The following is a 23,872-nucleotide window of genomic DNA, read 5'->3' on the forward strand; positions in this document are numbered from 1 at the left end:
ATTGTCTTTAGTTCTTGCCCCCATTACTGTCAACCCCCAATCCAGTCTAGCTCCTAGCCCCACTACTGTCAACTTCAAACTGTGTCCAGTTCTAGCCCCCACCACTGTCAACCCCTGACTTCACCTAGTCAGCAGCTCCTGCTGGTATCCATTCTGACTCTTCTTAATTCCTGTAATCATCAACCCCTGACTCTGTTTAATTCCTAATTCCCACCACTAAAACTCCTGACCTTCTCAACTTCCTAACTTCTGCCACTCTCAATCCTAAGGCTCTCTCTACTCTCCACTCAACCTCATGACTTTTGCTTTTACTACCTCATGACTCCTGCCCACTGCTTTCTCTGCTGTGTCTCAGCTTCCGCCACCCTAACCCAAGGGTCCTTGTCTGTAAGTCTCATATTCATTGTACACCAGACTCACAATCATACAGGTTGGTTGAGACTCTGTAGTCTAGCACACCTTATAGGCAGAGCTCTTAGAGCAAGATGGCTACTGACCCAGCCGCTGGACAGCCAGTCAAAGAGAGTTGCCTCTGGGTCAAAGTGTATGATGAAGTTAGTGTGGTCACAAGACATCCTGCCTGATAGTCTTTGCCTGAAGAGCTGCTTGGTCCACTTGCTTAGAAATGACTGTGAGCAACAGAGATACCTGCACTGTCTTGTCCAGAACAGTCAGACCAGACCTAGTCTTATTTCACAAGCAGCTGTTCTCATTACACCCTTAGGGTGTCAGTGGTGTCTAGAAGCATTCCTTCTACCCACAACTCAGAAACATTTCCCCCACTGGTCTTCCATGAGACTGAAAATATATTATCAGAGATTTACTCCTTTATAATGAGAACTTGCCTCTTCTAGAATCCTAATTTAAAATCCTAAATATCCTAATTTAAAATCCTAAGTATTAAAATCCTAAAATAACCCCCCAGCAAAACATACGCACACACACAAAACAAAAAACCCACCTGCAAAGAGTTGTGTGCTCTATCCCTAACATATCCAAGATACCTCCATAAAGCAGAATGAGAACACTGGTTATCTCAATCAACAAGAACACAAAAGCAGCAGGAATCTGAAGCCCGTGAGGTAAATTCTGCCGTCTTGACTGGTCCACCAATGACCTACACTAGTCATCGCTCCATGTTGTCAAGTTCATCTGTCTATCAGTCATCTCTTGATCCCCTTCCATGTGCTGGGCACTAAGCACTGGGACAATTTGCCGAAGGGGACTGTGCTGATGGAAAAGTTTCATGGGGCATCAGCAGCAACCACTTAGGAGATGGGCAGGATTTTAAATTTTCTACTGACTCATCTTCCTCCTCACATTGAACTTGTTTGGATTTTTCTCAGATATTGCCTCAAGTCTAGAAAAGCCAAAGAGTTTGGGACCTTGTTTACAAAACCTAAGGTTTCCACACAGTACTCTTTGCATGCCCAACTGCTTGCTTGCTTTGGACTGATGATGAATCCAGTTTGCCTTTAGATAACATGCAGTCTGCTTCCCAGGTAGATGATGGCTAAGGCCATACAGCAGCTCTTAATAGTATAACTGTCCTGTGCTTAGTGAAAACCTACCCTGCAGGGCTTGATCAGTCAAAGACAGAGGCATCTGAAGCTCTGAATATCTCCCCCTGGGAGAGAGCACAAAAGCTGTTGTCACTGCACGTGCCTGCTGTCTCATAAAGCAATAGCTATTTCATGTCTGCTAAGTGGAGAAAGGGAGAGGGATGGAGAGAGGGAGAAAGGGGTGTGGGGGAAGGAAGAGAAATGCTAATGAACATATGGCAGGTATAAGGAGTTACACTCAACTTTGAAAGGAATAATGGGGTGCATATGAGGGGAAAAACACAGCATAGTTTTTTGTTGTTGTTGTTGTTGTTGTTTTTGATCTTAATGAGAGTAACCGAATGGAGAATTAGGGGAAAGACAAGATGGAGAAAAGATTCCTCAGAACCTAGAACAATACTATTGTTGGGAGGGGGTTTCATCCTATGAATCAAATGTATAAAATATATAAACAAAAAGACTTGCTCCCTTCTATTTTTCAGGGATATTTCTTCCACCAAATTGCAAGCCTTGCCTAGCTACGGGCTGGAGTCCATCCAGACACTCATTGCCACATCATCCTATTCTCTAAAAAAACTGCCATCGAGGGAAAAATTTACCAACCTCCTGGATGCCACACTGACTTACCCTAGCCACTGCTGTGCTTTTAGAAACTTGCCAACAAAAGAGTAAGTAAAAAACAAAAGGGAGAGCCTGCCAAGCTGTGGCAGAAACAGATTTCAAAACAGTCAACTAGTCTACAGCTTCCTACCCCTTCACTCCCTGCTCTAGATCAGCTCCATAGCCATGGGGTCACTTTCAGAGAGCCAAGAAGAAAACGAGCCATCCTGTTTCCTCCCGAAAACTGATTCCAAACAGTTGATTCGCCCTGCAGCTACAAGACCTTTGTAGCCTATTCTGGGCCAACTGAGTTATAACCTTAAATTAGGCTATAATTGCAGCTGCAAAATGGAGTACAAAACTGGCATCTTAAAGATCAGTTAGCTCTAATCCTTATCAGAGCACATCATTTTTAAAGAAGGAGGGAAGTAGGCTCAAGAGAATAAATTTTACCTAACATCCTAATCTTTAATTTAAAAAAATGGACACAAAACCCAAAGAAGGCTTTTTTTTAAAGCTATTTCTCTCCCAGCAAGAAGACCATGTTTCATTTCAGAACAGAATTCTACCTCCCAAAGGAGTAGCTTAGTGTCAGAACAAAAAGGGCATGAGCTCCTGGCTGGTTTGTGTCCAGTGGGGGCATCTTGCTGATTCCACTGATACACTACAATCCAGAATGGAAGGACAGCATGTGCAGGATTTCATTCTTTCCTTAAAGATTGTTTTCCAGACTTCTTTCTGACGGAGATACATACTAATATCTTTTTTTACATCGCAAACCACTACACATGTCACATAGGTAACAAAACTTTTTTACATGTGTGATGTGCACATGTTTTTCTTGTCTATTTTACTCTATTTTATTCCACGTGTGTTTGTGTTTTTAATACTAGTCTTGATGCACTCCACTGTTTTCATGACCCACTAATGGGTCACAACTCACAGCTGTGAAAACATTTGCCCAGAAGTGTTATTATGCAGGCTAAGATGTTCTCAATTAATTAGATGAGGTGCTAGAAGAGTGACACTAAGATGCTGCTGTGTTTGTTTGGAATTCACCTATTTATAATGAGTCAACCAACATGTATTATTGTACATCTACTTTGTGCCTTGCAGAGGTGCATGAAGTGCTATCGGAAGTTTTGAGGTAACCAAAAAGAAGACAAAGCACTCAGAGAGCCATACACCATTAACTGACCTTCAAAGAATATTAACTGAGCACTTATTTCCAAACTGTACAAAAATCTGAAGATACAAAGATAACTAAGAGCTCATCCCACCCTCCGAGAGTCACAAACAGCTGTTTGGGGGCAACACACAAGAGACCAATGTTTAAGTACAATACAGCAAGGGTAATGATAGAGCGGAGAACAGAACAGAATGTTCTGGGAGCACAGAAGAAGAGCTTCTAAACAGCAATAGGACTTACAGAAGGCTCCCTGAGGAAGTGACTTCTGCTGAGCTTTGGAGAAGGGGTAGGGGTTGGCTAGGGAAGAGTGAGTGAAACCATGCCAAGAAGACAAAGTAGCTGGTGTGAAGGCACAAAGGCAAGAAACAAAGGATGGAAGTCCTTTGGGAAAACTGGAGCAAGATGCTTTGTTGGTACACAGAGGAAACAGGGAGAGGTGTATTGTGATGGGCTCTGAGTGCCGGGCCAGGTTGCTCAGAGGATGGGGAAACACTGAAGAACTCAAAGCAAAATTACTCAGATTTGCTTTTGTAAAATAACACTCCGGCACCTCTGGAGATGGCTTGGAGGTGAGCAAAGCTGGTGAGAGACTAATTTGAAGAACAATACAGACAGTGGTTTATGAGAAAGCTGATTCTGGACACCTCAACTTTGGAGGCAAAGTGGTCACATCCCTTCTGAAATTACTGACATGTAAAAACAGTTGTTCAAGGGCTTTTTATTCCAGCAAATGAAAGAGACAGCCTCTGGGTAAAAAAGGGGAGGACAGGCTTATGCAGTTGTAGGCCAGTATCAAAGTGCAATGGGAATATAGTCACACAGAGGGTGTCTTGCTTGGGATTACAAGGTTTAACTGACTCCCTCTGTCTCCACAAAGCTTGAAACCTTGGATGCTAGTAAGGCTGGAGAGCCTGAAGCTGGGCCAGTGGAATGTTGATGCAAACTCTGAGCCACCCCTCTGCCCTGCAGCTGCTGGGCCTGGATAACACACACAGCTGCCTAGGCAGATGGCCCCAAAGACCTCCTTGGTATCTATGATTAAAATTGCAAAAAAAGAGTAAATGGAACCCAGTGCTATGAGCTGACGGCTAAGAACAACCACATTTCCTGTTAACTATAGACTGGTTCACACATAGTATCTCTAAGAGTCAGATATGGAACTAGCATCAAACACACACACACACACACACACATACACGCATACTTTGATCCAAATTTGAGGACTTATAAGCCTGACCCAAAATAACAAGCTGATTAATTTTTGAAAGTGTGTCCAGTAGGTCAAATAGTTCTGCTATATTATCCACCTTCCTGCTTTGTATACAAAGTTATTTGTACAAGGAATTGTCTTGTTAATATTGGAGAAGAATAGATAGAAATTTCTAGTCTCAGTTGCCTTGTATCTCCTTCCTCCTTGGGAAAGGTTGAGTTTCTCACCACCTTTTCTCTTTCCTTCTATTTCTTCATCCAGTTTCCTGTGTGCCTCCCTTTGGTCTCATCTTAGGAATATAAGTACAAGTCTCCTTTAATATCTTGATACTTCTCTCCTTTCCATTAGGCTAAACTTCTTGGAACAATGGAGGAGTAGGGAGCACCCACATATATTTCTGCACATAAGGAAAAAAGGTAGAAAACTCACATCATAATGTGAAGTCCAGTATCTTCAAATCCTTACAAAACAGATTTCCCAGCTAGGATTCGAAGCCATGAATTCTGAATGGTTATTTGTTCATCAAGAACAATGTGGTAAGGAGAGTGGTAAGGAGCAAACCCTAATATACCATAAAGGCAGTTTTTAATAAGCAGTGAAAAATCCATGATTCTACATGACCGATTTAGGCTTTTTTGTCTCTAGAGCCCACACAAAACATTTAGCATTCAGGAGCATTTTATCTAAGCTGGAAGCACTCTAATGACAATTCTGAAGCCTTTACTCTCTCCCCAGGAAATGTTTCAGTTAGGACAATGGTGCAGAACATGACTGGTATAATAGGTAAAGAATTTGGATGAACAAAGCATAAATAGACATGATCATGTTTAGTTTAAAGACCAAAAGCTCAACTGCTTTTTTTTTAAACCTCTTTTCTTTCAGGCAGAATTTTTCATTTTCCATTTTTGAAAACTTTTCCAAACAATGTGAAAGCACAGCAAGGAGACCAAATAATGAAACGCTGTAAGTATTTGCATGCAAAGAAATTCAGGAAGCCATGTCTCATTCTATATGCACCTTATTATCAGTGCCAGTGGTTTTCTTCTGATAAAAGTCTTCACTGGGGGGATGTTTGCAAAGCACTTTTTAATAGATTTAAAATGGGAATTTTTTTTCTTTGCAAGCGGCATCCAGTTGATCAGACATCTCTTTTAACTGGTTAAAAAAAAAAAAACTCTAAAAAAAATGTATCTACATGTTCATACTACAGTTAAATGATCCTCAGAAATTAAAATTTTATTTACAGGTATTTTGAAGTCACTCAGGGCTTGTTTAAATGACGGCTTCATTTGTAGGAATTTTCACTAGTCAGTGGTCAACAAAGATTAACATTATTGCAGATACAGCTTCTAGAAGTAGCCACTTTCCTTCAGAAAGACTCTGGCCACCTTGACCACTATGCTCTGGAGCTTCAAATTATTCAACCTCAATGCTCTCACTAATATACGCTGCATGGGAGCTCCATTTCTATTCTACTGATTTTTTTTTTAACATTTTTCCTGGCAGCCTTGGCATTTCACATACATTCAAATGTAAAAGAGCATGCCTCAAAAGATAATCCCAGTGTCCCAATGACACATTTACTGTGATTTATAAATCTTATTATTTCCCCCCATGTGTCCTTCAGGCTACAAAACCAGATGCCCTTCTAAGACACCTTACCATTCTCCATCCCCTCTTCACCTTTTTTTCTTTTCTCTTGTTTTTTTCCCCATCAATCTGCAAGTTATATAGAGGCAGCAGGGTGGTATGATGGAAGGACCCTGGGCTTTGGGGCTTCTCTGAGTTGGACATGAATCCTTGGCAGTGATGTTCCTGTAACAATGGGTATCCCTGGACAATACTTAGCTTTTTTGAGACCTTTTTCCTCATCTGTAAGGGGCAGCAGGAATATCATTTGGCTCTCAGAACCATGAGAGTGAAGGGAGTTATTAAAGAATGTGACAGCATCTGGGGTACATTAGAAATATACTCTGTATCCTTCTTCTCTCTTTCATTTAGGTCCAACACCAAGTGTATTCCAATGTTCCTTTTCCTCATCATTCCTGCTCTTGTCTCGATATTCTGTCAGTCACCTTCCCTGTAACTCTTTTGTAACCTATGGCTTTTTTCCTCAACAGGAAACACTTCTGGCTATAGTCAACGGTAGCATCAAGGGGTAGTTTGTGGGGACGGGAGACTTTAGCCCACTCTCAATAATCCTCATCAGCCCGCCACAAGCCTTCCCAAATAAGGCTACAATCTTGAGTTTGCTATACTAACACTACTTTAAAACAAATCCCCTAATCTCCAGCATCCCCAAAACTATGTGAAATTAGTACATAATCTAGGTAAAAAGAATGTGCTCCCTATGAAGCCCCCTTCCCCCCCTTCCTACCTTGCTATTCCTAAATCCCTGGAGTTTAGAAATTCTACAGCCAGCCACTAATCCTTACCTACTCTCGCCAAGATATCAGTGCCCTTGCTGTTACAGCTGGCCCCATCTTTCTCCTATAGTCCCAATCTTTCCTCCTGTCTTTGTTCATTGTGATTGGAGTAGCCTCTCCTTCCTCTGACTCAGTGTTGTAGGTCTAGACAAGTCCATTCATACCCTTCAGTACTAAAGACAGCTCCCTGCTGGGTTTTGTCAATAAGCATGCTGCTGCCCTCAGGAGCCATCCCAGGACACAAATGTAAGTAGCAGCAGGTAGGTATTTGGTCTAAAGACAAATCACGAAAGAGAAAAATTGCTAGACATATGCCCAATAGGGCAAAAAAAAAAAAAGGGGGGGCAAAGGACCAGAGGAGAGAGAGAGAACATGTTTGACCTCTTATTAACACAAATTTATTCAGAAATCATGGCAGAATTTTTAGAAGCTTTGAATTAGTGTTTCTGACATAGTTTTATTAGTAGCAGCTAAAGTAGTTTTTTTTTTTAAGATGGTATTTATTTATTTGAGAGAGAGAGAGCATGAGCACAGGGGAAAGGCAGAGGGAGAGGGAGAAGCAGGCTCCCCACTGAGCGGGGGGGCGAACGCAGGGCTGGAGAAGCACTGACCTAGAGACAGTGACATAGAGGAAAGGCCCCTGCACTAGGGGTATGAAGACCTAATGCTACCACTACAGCCTAGTGCTGAGGGACTTTAGGCTAATCACCTACCTCCTTTAACCTTGGATTCCTCACCAATAAAATGAGGGGTTCAGTAAGATTGTCTTTCAGAACCTCTCTAATGCAAAGAAATAAACTATTTTCTTTAATCATTTTTATAACCACCACATCCCTTTAAAGATTAAAAAAAACAGGTAATTCTATTAATGGGCATGAGATGAGGATAAACAAATGCACCTGCATTTAGTAATAAAGCAGGTAAGGTTCCTGCGTAATCTTCTATGCAGAGCAGCAATCCTTCACTAGTCCCAAAATGGTTTCTAAGAATTTCTAGCACCATTTTGGAATTCACAGATCATAGATTTCTTTTCATTCCTTTTTTAATCTGTGTTATTTCCCTTCAGTAATTGTATTGCTCAAATATATCATTTCATCCACTCACAGAATCAAGTTCACACTTCCTTGTTCGGAACGTGAGAAGCTAAGTTTTGAGAATAGAGAAAAATACTCTTTTAAAGGGTGAGAAACCCTAAGGTAAAATACATATTTGTGATGGCCCTGACAGAAAAATTATGCCCATTCCTCCAGCTCCCAAGATTATATGAGCAAACCTAACAAAGAGAAAATTTGTTGAGCCTACATGCATCATACTGTACACACTTGTTGTCCCTATATCCTTTCAATTCCTCTCAGAGCCAGGATCACCCTGGTTTACTCATTCCTCAAGCATTTACTGAATGGATACTCCGAGCCAAAACTGTGTGAGGCACTGAGAGTTCAGAAATAAGTAAGACCTAGTCCCCTGCCTTCAAAGCTATTAAAGAATAGCTTCACGGATTATTAAAGAAGACACGCATCATCACACAACGGCAGTACAGTTTGATAATGACAATAGTCCTTAAGTGCAGCCATGGCAGAAGGAGTGACAAACTCCTTGGAGGTGTAGAAACAAGAAAGGCTTCAAAGAGGAGCTTACCTTTAAGGATGAGGACGAATTCACCAGAGAGATAAGGAGAGGAAGGGAAAAAGAAACGGCACATACAAAGACAGAGGGATGAAAGAGTAGATTCTGAAAGCCACAAGTCATTTCATGTAACTGAAGGGAAAGTTGCATGAGGGATGTGCAAGAGATCATTATAAAAATCCCTAACAGTCACTGAACCCTTAATATGTGTCAGGCATTAGTCTAAACATTTCTACAGGTGTTAACACAGTTAATCCTTAGCACAACATTAACAAGGGAAGTAGGATTCGTAGGTCTATTTGGCAAATGAAGAGATTAAGGCACAGAGATAGTAACTCTCCCACCCAGATTTACACAGCCTATGAAGACTGGAACCCAGTCAGCTTTGTTCCAAAGCCCATGTTCTCAATTGTGAAGCACCACTGCTTCTCGGAAATGAGACTGGAGGAAGAGGCAGAACCCAGATCATTTAGGACTTGGAGGTCATCACAAGGAGTCTGGATTTTATCCCATAGCCATTGAGAACCTAGCAAAAGTTTGAATAGATTTGTACTTAAGAAAAGCCATTCCAGGAGGAAGGTACAGATGGACTGGAAGAGGGCTAAAATTGGGGAAGGATGCTGGGGGAAAACTAATGTAACTGTCTTGTAAGAGAGGATGAAAACCTGAACTTAATTAGTAGCAGTGGGCCTGGGAGGAAGGGAGTGCCAGAGGTGGGGCTGCTCCTTCACTAGAGATGGAGTTCCTCTTCATTCCACTCTCTGAATTTGATTCATACCCCTAAGGAATATCTATTGTCCCTATTTCCCCCAAAGCAGACATTTCTCCCTGTTGTCCATGTCTATATTCATCTTCTGCTAGGTTTCCAGTAGTCCATCCTTGCTTTCCACTTCTCACCTGGGCTATGTGATTAGCCAGAGACCAATGTGCAAGCTAGTCTACCGGTAGCGGTGAGCCTTCAGCAGGGTGAGCCTTCCAATCCCATTTGTGTTCTACTATAGACACATGGCTTGACAGCAGTTTGGTTGGCAAGTAAATGAAATAAATACCTAAGAAAATGCCAAGAAAGGATTCTTTCAGACACAGCAAGCATATACTGTGTCTTTAAGTTTGTTTTCCAAAGAAAAATCATCCTCTGTAAACAGCTTCATTAAGCCTTTGCATCAATGATATACATACATATATATTCCCTTAAGGAATTCCTATATCAATTTGGAGTTCTCAGATAATTTAACAAATAAACCTAAGACTGAGGCTGTTGTGGCTTTGTTTCCTTTTGTTTCATAGGATTTAAAAAACCCTAAGGATTATTCTTCCATTTTTTTTAATATACAGAATCATAGAAAATCTCTTGAGTTTACACTGAGACAAAATATTCTTCTTACAGTTATTCTGCCATCTTTGCTGAGAGTGAACTGAGTGACTGGGATTACGACTATGGTTTCTGCTCACCCAAGACACTCCGATGTGCTCCTGAACCAGATGCTTTTAATCCCTGTGAAGATATTATGGGCTATGACTTCCTTAGAGTCCTGATTTGGCTGATTAATATCCTAGCCATCATGGGAAATGTGACTGTTCTTTTTGTTCTCCTGACTAGTCGTTATAAACTGACAGTGCCCCGTTTTCTCATGTGCAATCTCTCCTTTGCAGACTTTTGCATGGGGCTCTACCTGCTGCTCATTGCCTCAGTTGATTCCCAAACCAAAGGCCAGTATTATAACCATGCCATAGACTGGCAGACAGGGAGGGGATGTAGTGCAGCTGGCTTTTTCACTGTATTTTCAAGTGAGCTTTCTGTCTACACCCTCACGGTTATCACACTAGAAAGATGGCACACCATCACCTATGCTCTTCAGCTGGACCAAAAGCTACGTTTAAGACACGCCATTCCGATCATGCTTGGAGGATGGCTCTTTTCTACTCTAATTGCCACTTTGCCCCTTGTGGGTGTCAGCAATTACATGAAGGTCAGCATTTGCCTCCCCATGGATGTGGAAACCACTCTCTCACAAGTCTACATATTAACCATCCTGATACTCAATGTGGTGGCCTTCATCATCATTTGTGCTTGCTACATTAAAATTTATTTTGCAGTTCAAAATCCAGAGCTAATGACTACCAACAAAGATACAAAGATTGCCAAGAAAATGGCGGTCCTCATCTTCACTGATTTCACCTGCATGGCACCAATCTCTTTTTTTGCCATCTCAGCTGCCTTCAAAGTGCCCCTTATCACAGTAACCAACTCTAAAGTTTTACTGGTTCTTTTTTATCCTGTCAATTCTTGTGCCAATCCATTTCTGTATGCAATTTTCACAAAGGCATTCCAAAGAGATTTCTTTCTGTTGCTGAGCAAATTTGGCTGCTGTAAACGTCGGGCTGAACTGTATAGAAGGAAGGATTTTGTGGCTTATACCTCCAACTGCAAATATGGCTTTACTGGATCAAATAAGCCTTCTCAGTCCACCCTGAAGTTGTCTCCTTTGCAGTGTCAATATACGATGTCCTAGACAAGACTTGCTAATAAAGAATGTTAACTGTTTTATCAGTAACCACATTATTGAATTGTGCTTAAAAATATAAAAAATGATCTGTACTAATAATTTTAACAAAGACTTGGTTTTAGGAAATTATTTATTCTTAGGCACACTGGGCAAAAGAGAGATAGCTACCTAACTCCAAGTATTGTCCATGACCATTGCCAGTCTAAAAATTATTTGTCATTGGTACATAATGACATAAAATACAGATGTTGAGAGTGTTTAGAAACATTTCTAGCAATTTTGACATAGTAATTTAATGTCTGTTGAATCTAAAATTTTCTAAATGAGGTGGTATTTTACATATCTTGGGGGGTTTTTTTCATTTCATCTTTGTAGTGATTTTTATTGCATTTTATAAAAATATTAGTCCATAACAGATTTGACATTTAAAATAACTGGTCCTTTTCCTCACATAGTTTGAAAAACACCCTTCAGGGATTCACTGTCCAATCTGGTGGCCACTAGCCACATGCAGCTAAGTTAAAATTAAAATGTAGTTTCTCCCATGAAACCTCTAGAAGAAAATATAGGCTGTAATTTATTTGACATCAGCCTTAGCAACATTTTTCTAGATAGTCTCCTCAGGCAAGGAAGGCAAAAGCAAAAATAAACTATTGGGACTATACCAAAATAAAAAGCTTTTGCACAGCTAAGGACATTATCAACCAAACAAAAAGGCAACCAATCTGGTAAACAGGAGAAGATACATGCAAATGACATATCTGATAAGGCACTGATATCCAAATATACATAAAGAACTCATACAACTCAACACCAAAATATCAAATAATCTGATTTAAAAATGGGCAAAGACGGGGCTGTTCCTTCTCTAGAGATGGAGTCCCTCTACATAGAATCCACTCTCTGAATAGACATTTTTCTAAGACCTACAGATGGCCAACAGACACATGAAAAGATGCTCAACATCACTCATCATCAGGAAAATGCAAATGAAAACCACAATGGGATATCACTTTACACCTGTGAGAATGGCTGGACTTGAAAAGAAATAACAAGTGTTGGTAAGGATGTGGAGAAAAGGGAACACTTACACACTGTTGGTGGGAATGTAAATTAGTGCAGCCATTATGGGAAAGAGTATGGAGGTTCCTCAAAATAATCAAAATAGAAATATCATACAACCCAATAATTCCACTTCTGGGTATTTGTCCAAAACAAACAAACAAACCCAAAAACACTAATTCGAAAAGATATATGACCCCTGTTTATTGCAGCATTACTTACAAGAGCCAAGATATGGGAAGCAACCCAAGGGTCCATAGACGGATGAATGGATAAAGAAGGTTTGGAAAATATATACACATACATACATACACACACACACGCACACACACACGCACACTGAAATACTATTCATTCATAAAAAAAGAGTGAAATCTTGCCAATCTTGAATGGATGGACCTAGAGGGTGTAAGTGAAATAAGTCAGACAGAGAAAGAAATACTATATGATTTCACTTACATGTAGAACCTAAAAACCAAAACAAACAAAAACTTCCTCATAAATACAAAGAACAAATTGGTTGTTGCCAGGGAAGAGAAGAGTAGGAGGACAGACAAAATAGGTAAAGAGGATTAAAAGGTACAAATTTCCAGTTATAAAATAAATATGTCACAGGGATGAAAAGTACAACATAGAGAATATAGTCAATAATATTTTAGTAAATTAGTATGGTGACAGGTGGTAACTACACTCATTGTGGTAAACATTTTGCAATATATATAGTTGTCAAATCATTGTTTTACACTTGAAACTAACACAATGTTATAGGGTCAACTATATTTCAATTAAAAATTCTAAAATTTAAGGGGCGCCTGGGTGGCTCAGTCATTAAGTGTCTGTCTTCGACTCAGGTCATGATCCCAGGGTCCTGGGATTGAGCCCCACATCGGGTTCCCTGCTCTGCGGGAGGCCTGCTTCTCCCTCTCCCACTCCCCCTGCTCGTGTTCCCTCTCTTACTGTGTCTCTGTCAAATAAATAAATAAAATCTTAAAAAATTTTTTTAATTTTAAAATACTCTGTATAATACTATAATTGTGGATACATATCATTATATATTTTTCCAAATCTATAGAATGTACACCAAGAGTGAGCTCTTACATAAACTACAGACTCTGAGGAGTCAATGTACATTCATCAGTCATAGTGTATGTACCACCCTAGTAGGGGATATTGATAATGGGGGAGGCTGTGTGTTGTGTGGCAGGGCGAGTAAGTAAATGGGAAATCTCTGTACCTTCCACTCAATCTTGCTCTGAACCTAAAACTACCCTGACAACTCTGAGAAACAAACTGAGGGTTCCAGAGGGGAGGGGGTGGGGGGATGTGTTAGCCTGGTGATGGGTATTAAAGAGGGCACGTACTGCATGGAGCACTGGGTGTTATGTGCAAACAATGAATCATGGAACACTACATCAAAAACTAATGATGTAATGTATGGTGAGTAACATAACATAATAAAATAAAATAAAATAAAATAAAATAAATAAATAAATAAAACTACCCTGACGAAGTCTGTTAAAATTAAAAATTTTGAAAGCAAAAAAAAAAAAATTAGAAATTAAAAAATAAAGCAAGTTGCAGACATCAGTACTCATCAGCTCTAAACACTTCAAGCATGCTTATCACTAACCAAGGCTCAATATTTTACATTTTAGGTAAGACTTACATGGACAAATACTAAACATACCATTTAATGAGTTTTGAGAAATTCATATATCCATGCGACCCCAAACCTCTGTGAAGACATAGAACTCTATCGCCCTCAGAAAATTCCCTCATGCCCCTTCCTAATTAACCGCTCACTCCCACCCCCCAAAGGTAACAATGGTTCTGATTTTTCCCCCATAGATTAGTTTTGCCTGTTCTAAAACTTCATATAAATAGAATCATACAGTATATACTCTTGTGTAAGCCTTCTCTAATTCAACACAATGTTTTTGCTATTCATCCAGGCTATTGCTTGAATCATTGTGGTATTTTATAAAAATATTTTTATTCCAATTCCAATTCATTGCTGAGTTGTAGGGCTCTAACACTGTTTTCCATTTTCCTACTGATGGAGATCTGGGCTATTTCCAGTTTTTAGCTCTCCAACATTTTATTAAATAAACGTATAGTCACAACTAGACTCTGTATTTAATCTGCCTTCCACCTTTATGCCATTGTGCAAAGTGATTCAAAATAGCCCATAAAAGATCATAAGCATTACAAAGTATCTCTTTTCTCTGTATGTTTTTCACATTTCTGACTTTTCTACTTGGAACTAGTTACTTCTCTTTACTCAGATGCAATCCTCTCTGGTAAACTAGTGTTCTATAAGTTGTCTCAGTGATATGAAAGAATACTAATTAGTCATGTTCCTATATACATACATAATAAACTTTTTGATTAATTCATAATAAACTTTTTAATTCATAAGTCCCAGAACCAAAACAACTAAATAAGCAAAAAAGCAGAAAGTCAAAAAAAGTAAAATATATCCTTGCAGAGAAATTCTATTTAAATTATGTCTTCTTAAATATTGTTTGAGCCAAAGTACTTGTATATATCCTCTGAAAATAACTTTTGTGGCCTTATCCACAAATACTGATTTTTCTAAGTTTCAACATAGAGTTATAGTTTACTATCTCCCTCATCCTCATATCCTTTCATTCCTGAAGACCTACCAGTTGTTGAGTGTCTTTGAATGTCTTCTGTATCAAGTCTTTATTTTGCATTCCTGCTGCCACACCGTCATTTCAGGCCATTCCCCCTTACCTCAGAAGTCCTATCATATCTCCCTCATTTTTATTCATATCCAATCTTTGCCACGTCTACACTCTCATACTCACCACTGATTAATCTTCCTAAAATCCTATTTCATCCTATCACATACATGCCAAAATCCTGAGCAGCACATCAGTACCTATAAATTTAAGTTTTAGCTCCTAGACTAACATTCAAAGAGCTCCAGAATCCATTCTCAAGTCTGCTCACTTGGTCTCCTGCTGTTCTTCTGCATGAAACAACCTCTTCCACTTGCTTTTCCCTAACCATGCCCCACGCATCTCTCTTCTGATGTCCTTGCCACTGTTTCCATCCAGAACGCCTTCTTCCTTACCTGTCCTCCTCCTGCACCCCAGCCACAGGTCTAGCTTTGTTCCCAAGCTCTCCTAATCCACCTCCTCCCTAATCTACTGAATTTAAGACACCTCCTTTACCTGAAATACAAAGGCATAAATAATAAATATGTGACCCACAACAATCTCTCTGGACTTCTTTTGCCTTTTCATCCCTATCACTCATCTATCTGTCTTTTATGCTACACACTGGGTGTTATTATCCTTACACATATACCTCTTATTTCACCTATCTTAGAAATTTCTTTTGTGATAAACTCATTTCTTTTACTTGATTTCTCCCACTATATCTATCCTCAAGTCTTATATATAGTAGGTGATTAATAATTTTCTCAGCTGATTCCCTTTTATAACTAAAATATAAGACCAATCCTTATGAAGAAGTATTTCCCTCATGAGATGGTCTTGTATATTCTTAATCTGTGTAATCCTTCATACATAAATGATAAAAACATCAAATGCTCAGGAAATTTCATTTCTATCTTGTGGGTTTTTGTTTTTGTTTTTCTTTACCATGTTCGATATTATCACTGGCAGTTTGCAAAATGACGAAGAAAGATTAATCAGCAAGAATCACTCATCTAGGGGCTCCTGGGTGGCTCGGTCTTTAAGCGTCTGCCTTTGGCTCAGGTCATGGCCCCGGTCCTGGGATCAAGCCCCACATTGGGCTCCCTGCTCGGCGGGAAGCCTGCTTCTCCCTCTCCCACACCCACCCTCCCCCACATGTGTTCCCTCTCTCGCTGTGTCTCTGTCAAATAAATAAATAAAATCTTTAAAAAAAGAAAGAAAAGAATCACTCAGCTAAACTTACAAAATCTTTTTAAAAGTTACTATGTCCTCCATTCCTAACATTTGCTATAAAGGGCCTGGTTTTAGTTTCCTCAAAAATGTATTAAGTCCACATGTAAATTAAGAATCTTTATGTCACAAAGATTTCAATAAATGTGTTCCTAACTGGAATAATCTCTTCTTTGAAATGTGCAATATTTTTTATTAATATTGAATTTCTTCCTAAGAATTATTACCATAGCCTTCGTATTTATAATTTAGTTTTCTAGTTATAAATCACAAAGTTCCCATGTGGCATATTACAGTATATTTACATGAAAACAGCATAATATTAACCTAATAACAGGAATCAAAAGAAAATTCCCACTAAATTCCCCTGCTTACCACCCCAATTAACTGTTGCTATTCATTCTAAAGATACTCATTTTCCTACACAACTAAAATTACTGAAACTGAGTGCCTCAGCCAGACTTGGAACCTCATTGCCCTGTGGAGTCTGAGCTGTACAGATGATTAGTAACACATATGATAGCACACTGAATAAAATAGGTAAAGAAGTATTCTAGGCAAGGTCAATCAGTCAGCCCCTAAGAGATTAACTGTGCAAATTCAGCAAGATCTTCTTAGACTGTAGGGAGAGGTGGAAAGTATGTAAGAAAGCACTGTAGGATGCAAGCATGAGAAAAAGTCTGAAATAGGAATTAGGATACATGATACTTTCACAAATTTCATTTAACACAGCAAACTGTAACCTCTATAATAGAGACACTTTTTCTGCCTATAAAAGGGCACAGGATGACATTTGCCAAGGTACTGTATTTACAACCTACCTTATGGAATTTTGTTATAACATACAAAAAGAAATGCTCAACTTGGACATGATGAAGGGTTTCTGAAATTAAAAGTAATACCATATCAAAGCCAAGTCTCAAACACCACCTTATAAGGTTTATAGAATAATTTTTTCTTTTAAAATGCACTTGTCTTGCTTTCTTTAGCACGAGTTGAAAATACTTTATGAGTCATGACCCATCAGTGGGTAGTGATATCAATTTATAGCTCAAGACCATCAATTTTTAATGCAACAGAACAAAATCAAATAGAAAATATAGAAGGCCATCGTGTGCTAGAGGTAAGCATGATTTTCCGAAACTTTTATTTAACTCGTATTACGTGTATCTATGTACATGCAAACATATACTGGTTAATTTTTTAGTGTAAATAGTAGCCAAAAAATTTTCAAAACCTCTGGTTTTGACAACTTTCAGGAAGTAGGAATTTTTTTCTGGTGTTATTTGAAACTAATAAAAGGGCACCAGATCCAAAATAATTTAGAGACTCTCTTAATTCTCTCTGCAGCCACTGCCAAATTTATCATTTATATGAGCATGCCAAGATTATTGTTGGCTTTATTTTATTTTGTGGTAAGCTTAGTTTTTAAATTGATTTTTTGCAATTCTAAAAGATCAGGGGCATGAAGGCACGCAGACACACAAATGGAACAAGTATGACATTTTTCTCTGATTAAAAAAAGAGGACCACATAAATAAAGAGAACTAATATAATAGTATTTGTGATATGCCATTTTAAAAAATCACTGAAGCAAAGTGAGATTTTAAAATCCACAGTGGGTAAGAGGTAAGGAATTTTAGAAACAACTGTTACTGCCTCTGCCAAACATTTGAATCAATACATTAAACCCCAACACCCAAGTGAATGCACCTTCTCAATAAATTCAGCCCTTAATTTGCAGTAAGGTTTGCTTAGGACAAATACAGAATGACTGGGCAACACTGGGGGGAAGAAAGCAAGAACAACACTAGAAAGTATACTCTTCAGTCCTGGATGAGGTGCATTTTAAGAATAAACACAAGAAGTAAGTGTCATCTTTTGCCTTCTGTGTAGAAAAGATGGACATTTCATGAAGGACAACATTCATTAAGGGGACCCATAGCTCCTGGAAGTTCTCAAAAACCAGACAAGGATCTGGGACAGTGGGGGTCATAGGGAAAAGGATAATTACTCTGAGGATGAAGAGGGCATAGCTGGGGAATCCGGTTAGGAGAGCAGCACATTCACTAGTATTAACTGAATCCTCTTGCAGCTGCCAACTTTAGGCCAAAGACAGTACCCCACAAATGTTGTCCAAGGCCCAGAAGAGATTAATCCAGATTTTGGAAAGATCTACTAGTAGCTGAGTCCCTTGGGTAGGACAGGACAAGTACTGGAATAAATCAAATTCTCCAAATGGGCTTGTCTCTGAAAAAGAAATGAGGAATTAAGGGCACCTGGCTGGCTCAGTCGGTAGAACATGCAACTCTTGATCTCAGGATCATCAGTTCAAGCCCCACTTTGGGCATGGAGCCTACTTTAAAAAAAAAAAAAAAAAAAAAGGTTGTATAAAAACAAACTATTAAATTAAAAAAAAAGAAATGAGGAATTCGTCTCGTGACCAGCCAAACCAAGGTATCCAATCCTTGGGGAGCTTTCTGAGACCATAACCCACTCATCTCAGCACTGTTTTTTCTATGAGAGTTACCATCCTAGAGAACACCATTCAGGGCTGAAAGTAGGATCTTAGAGACCATGTTTACTCTACCTGTTAAGAGAAGCAGAATGATAGGGAAAATGTTCCCTTGATGAATTTGAATCTACTAAGGCAAAAAGTAGTACAAAACAGCTTACTGGGATATTAATTTGTTTTTATTGCTGCAGGAAAATGAGAGCTATTTGTGTTTTGCACTCTGTTTTCTCTTCCTGATTTTAAGACAGTTATCTAGCTCTTCCTGTGTCAAATGAGATTGCCTAGCCAAAACAGAAGATTCCTGAAAAGAACATCTCTTCTCAACTTTTGCTTTAGAAAATCTCAATTCAGTGAGGGAATTCCCTGTGAGGGCAAAGGAAAAGAGATGGTGTCTTTCAGGGGAAAGAGTCTACAAAGGAATCTTCCACTGTTAAGAAAAATAGAAAAAAATGACAGATGAAGGAAAAACCCACCAAGACTAAAAAGAAGTCTAAAATTTCAAGAAATAGAATGGGAACCTAACCACTTCCTCACAATTCTCAGGGAGATAGCAGAATATGAAGAATGGCCCAGTCACATGCTAAACCTAGAGAGGCTGATCCTTAGCTCCAGGGATCCTGGGCTCAACACAGATTTCCATGTTCCAGTACAATATGGTTTCAACAGACATCTGCTTCCAAGGGACCACTTCGGCTTGCAAGGTCAGCCTATCACTAGTGATCAGTGTAGACTGAAAACCTAGAGAAGGCTTCTTGAATATCCCTCTAACTACAAAACTCTCCAGGATCTGTTGTAACATGGTTTGGGGAGAGATGGGAGGACACCAGCCCCGATCTAATAACTGATACCAACCTTACCATGAAGGGGAATTGGAGTCTGATTTAAATTTTACCTCAAGATTAAAGAACCATAACATTTCTTCATGTTCCATCACATGTGATTCATTTATGCTTCGTAATGCTATCAATAATGAGGGCTTTTAAAAAAAGAAATCCCATTAAAACAACAAATGAAATATAAAATTGGATATTTGTATCTGCATCTGAATTATTGTTTTATTAAGTTCCATACAGTGAACTAAAAATTTGAGCAGCTCTGTACTGGACTATATTTAAAATAAAAATAAGTTTCACAATATGTAATATAGTCCCACTGATGTTTATGGTGTATCGAACTCAAGTTTTACCACTCTGCATCACCAATGGCTTTTGCAAATACATAGTCTCTCCCTCCAAAACACATAACACCATCTTTCAAATAGAATTTCCATTTGTTCTTGCTTCGATGAATCTGGAGGGAGAAAAATAGTCTAAATTAATTAATTTCATAAGTTAAAGGATCATTTACCATTCTTTGCACATCGTATGGGATTATTCTGACCCTAAATGGGAGTTCTTTAAAAATAAGACCTCCTCAAGATATTTTATTCATTCACCCAGCAAATATTTGAGTTCCTATGAGTCAGGTATTGTTTTAGGCACTGTAGATATATCAGTTTAAAATATAAATAAATATATATATATATATATATACACACACACACACACACACATATATATGTATATATATTTTTATGTATTACTTTTTAAAAACTGGAAAAATTCATGACTTTGAATAGTTTATATTTTAGAAAGGATGGGGGGAACAGAAACCTAATAAATACCTAAATTATAAAGAATATTAAAAGATGCGAAGTGCTATGAAAACTAGAGCAGGAAAAGGAAGATCACAAATACAGAGGTGGGTTATAATTTTAAATAAGAAAGCCAGGGTGGGGCCTGACTTATGAGGTAACATTTGAGCAAAGACTTAAAGAAGGTAAGGGATAAAGCCAGGAAGATATTAACCAGAGAGAGCATTCTAGGCAAAGGGAACAGAAGCACCAAAGTCCTAAGGAGGGGGATACCTGGATTGTTCAAGAACAACAAAGAGTTCAGTATGTCTACAAAGGAATAAACAGAGAAGATGTAGTTAATATTATCAGGAATGAAAAAAAGTGGAATTTCATTTTGAAGGAGAAAGTTAAAGTACTGAGCAAGGTCAGAAGATACAGTTTATTACCTATTAGATTCTACTGGCAGTTCCTTGGATTTAATAAATCAGTCTAAATACAGAGAAAATAAAAACTAGAAAATCCTACTACTTCAAGAGGTAAGAAATCATAAAATCATTGTTACCTCTGGATAAACCACAAGTGACTATTTAAAAACCTTAGATATGTATGATCTGAAATCAAGGATAAAAATTAAACCCAGATGTTTAGGGCACCTGGGTGGCTCAGATAGTTAAGCATCTGCCTTCAGCTCAGGTCATGATCCCAGGGTCCTGGGATCGAGTCCCATGGTCCTGGGATCGAGTCCCACATCAGGCTCCCTGCTCCTTGGGAGCCTGCTTCTCTCTCTCTCTCTCTCTCTCTCATGAATAAATAAATAAAATCTTTAAAAAAAATAAAAATAAACCCAGATGTTTATTGCAAACAGTCAAGTCAAAGAAGAAAAACATGTGACCAATATTCAGATGCATTTTGTGAAGCATAAGAAAACACAAATGATAAACCCTTATTTGTATGGGGGGAAAGAAGTCCTAATAACAGAAAATTTCTTCTGAGTTTCACTCTCAATTTTATACTTGGACATATCTTAAAAAGTCCTTAGAAAAAAATAATTAAAATAAATTTTAAAAAAAAAGTCCCTGAGAGTATTCAGAATCCTGAACTCAGCATAGGTGATAAAATCTGACCATAACTAGAGGAGAACAACTGTAACAGCAGCAACTCATCCTAGTAATTTTATTCTAGAAATAGTGCATAAATAGTACATTTATTCTAAAAATGCAAAAATGGTTCAATATTAGGAATTTATTAATATAAAAACTGTATTACCAGACCTATGGAGATAAATCATATAATAATCTCCAATAATGTTGAGAAAGCATTAAATAAATTAAAGAATTTTACTTTTTTAACTCTATAAGAATCAAAGACTGCATCATAAACACACACACACACACAAACACACACCTAGCCTAAAAGCTGTCTTAGTGGTTAGTGGGGAACCCTAAAAGTATTCCCGCTAAAATCAAGACAGACAAGGGTTATCCAAGTTTTTATTCTAGAGATCCTAGCCAATACAATTAGGTAAGAGAAAGTACAACTTGCAGTGGACGATGCAAGTAAACAAGAAGAAAGAAGTAGAGGGGCTCCTGAGTGACTCAGTCATTAAGTGTCTGCCTTCTGCTCAGCAGTGTCCTGGGATGGAGCCCCGCATCGGGCTCCCTGCTCCACGGGAAGCCTGCTTCTCCCTCTCCCACTCCCCCTGCCTGTGTTCCCTCTCTCTCTATCTCTCTCTCTGTCAAATAAATAAATAAAATCTTTTTTAAAAAATAAAAATAAAAAAGTAGAGGTACAGAAGTTGGAAAGGATAAAGATTTGCAGATGCAATGACTGCATGTCTGAAAATTCTAAGATAATCAAGTAAAAAATTACTAAATAATGGAGCACCTGGGTGGCTCAGTCAGTTTAGCATCCAACTCTTGGTTTTGGCTCAGGTTGTGATCTCACAGGTTGTGGGATCAAGTCCCATTGAGGCTCCACACTCAGCATGGAGTCTGCTTGAGATTCCCTCTGCCCCCTTTCCATACTCACTAGTGCGTGCGCACACACTCTCTCTCAAATAAATCTTTTAAAATATTACTAAATAATAATTCAGTATTGATACAAAATTAATATGCACAAATCCATACCCTTCATTTATATAAGCACTGATTAGAAGATACAGTGAAAAAGCCCTTTTACCAGAGCAACAAAAGAGATAAAATAGCTAGCAATAAATTTTTAAAATATTTGATCTACTGGCACCCTTCAACACTCTCTCCTCTTTTAAATATTTTCCTGACTTGGCTTCATGAAGAAGTACTAACTTTACCAGATATTAAAAACCTTAATAATTATATCAATGTAGTACAGGCCAATGGACAAACCAATAGGACAAAAAAAATCAAGTAGACCCAAATATAGTGGTAAATGTAGTAGGTGATAAAGGAATCATTCTCTTATCAGTGTGGACAAAATAGACTTCTCAATAAGTGATGTTAGGAAAATTGGGTAGCTGCCTGGAAAAGAAAAATGAAAGAAACCAAAGAAATACTACAAGAAAACATGAGTGAATCCCTTTAAAATCTTAAGAAAGAGCTTTCTATTCATGACTCAAAATCAGAAGCCATAAAAATTAAGGTTGACAACTACAACATCTGCATAATAGAAAGAAAAAGCACTGAAAGCAAACAAGTGAGGAAAACTATTCCTGCATATAAGGGCTAATCTCCCCCCAAACAATATAGAGCTCTTAGAAATTAGTAAATACACCAATAACCCAATCTTTAAGAAAATAGACAAACAGGAACAAGCAGTCCACATAAAAATAGAAATAGTCCTTAGACACATGAAAAGTTAAAAATTTCACCAAGACATCATTTTTCACTTTTTATAATAGCAGAGATTCAAATATTTTATTACACTCCCTTGGCAAGGCTGTAAGAAAAGCAGCACTCTCAAATACTGTAATGGGAATATATACTGGAATAGAGTCTAGGAGAGCAATACCCAGTAATCCCACTTTCCTAAAGATTTTATTTTTAAGTAATCTCCACACCCAATGTGGGGCTTGAATTTACAATAACTCCAAAATCATCTGCTGGGGATTTTTTTTAAATAGATATAACTGCACACATATGAAATGTCTTGTGGATGTGGTCATTCAATAGCAAATGACTGAAATATAACTCAAATATTCATCAGTTGGGGATCAGTGAAATAAATTTTAATAACTCTGCAACGGAAAATTACACAGCTATAAAAATATTAAGACAAAGATCTCCAAGATATATTGTCTTAAAAGACAAGATGCAGAATACAGTGTTGACTATGCTATCTTTTAGGCTTGTACTTGAATAAAAAGACACTATAAATATATTAAGAAACTATTATAACTGGTTACATTTTTACACTCAAGGAAGAGACAGGGAGCTACTGGGAGGAAGCACAAACAGTGTAGGAGTAAGAACCAGACTTTTCATGGTATATCTTTTATAGTGTTTTGATTTTTTACCAGGCATGTATGCAGTATCTATTTAGAAAACAAAGCGTGTGGATGGATGGATGGATGGATGGATGGATGGATGGATGGATGGATGGATGGATAGATAGATAGATAGATAGATAGATAGATAGATAGATAGATAGATAGATAGATAGATAGATA

The 23,872-nt window shown here is 38.3% G+C and overlaps 2 protein-coding genes across 3 annotated transcripts in view; one reads left to right on the plus strand and one right to left on the minus strand.

Annotated features, from left to right (window-relative positions):
* The window catches only part of LHCGR (luteinizing hormone/choriogonadotropin receptor), a 54,584-nt gene extending 43,438 nt beyond the window's left edge, over window positions 1-11,146 (plus strand). The window contains exons 9-11 of the mRNA XM_035000503.1: window positions 2,045-2,230; window positions 5,444-5,524; window positions 10,001-11,146. Coding sequence (XP_034856394.1) covers window positions 2,045-2,230; window positions 5,444-5,524; window positions 10,001-11,126 — 1,393 coding nt within the window. The 3' untranslated portion in view covers window positions 11,127-11,146. The remainder of the gene's footprint in view (window positions 1-2,044; window positions 2,231-5,443; window positions 5,525-10,000) is intronic.
* Window positions 11,147-19,649: 8,503 nt separating this feature from the next.
* The window catches only part of STON1 (stonin 1), a 117,674-nt gene continuing 113,451 nt past the window's right edge, over window positions 19,650-23,872 (minus strand). For both annotated transcript variants that reach the window (XM_035001603.1, XM_035001602.1), the window contains one exon: window positions 19,650-19,904. In XM_035001603.1, the coding sequence (XP_034857494.1) occupies window positions 19,797-19,904 (108 nt within the window). In that variant the 3' untranslated portion in view covers window positions 19,650-19,796. The remainder of the gene's footprint in view (window positions 19,905-23,872) is intronic.

Source organism: Mirounga leonina, unplaced genomic scaffold (assembly GCF_011800145.1).
Source record: "Mirounga leonina isolate KUSES-001 unplaced genomic scaffold, KU_Mleo_1.0 Mir_125, whole genome shotgun sequence".
NCBI classification, from domain to species: domain Eukaryota; kingdom Metazoa; phylum Chordata; class Mammalia; order Carnivora; family Phocidae; genus Mirounga; species Mirounga leonina.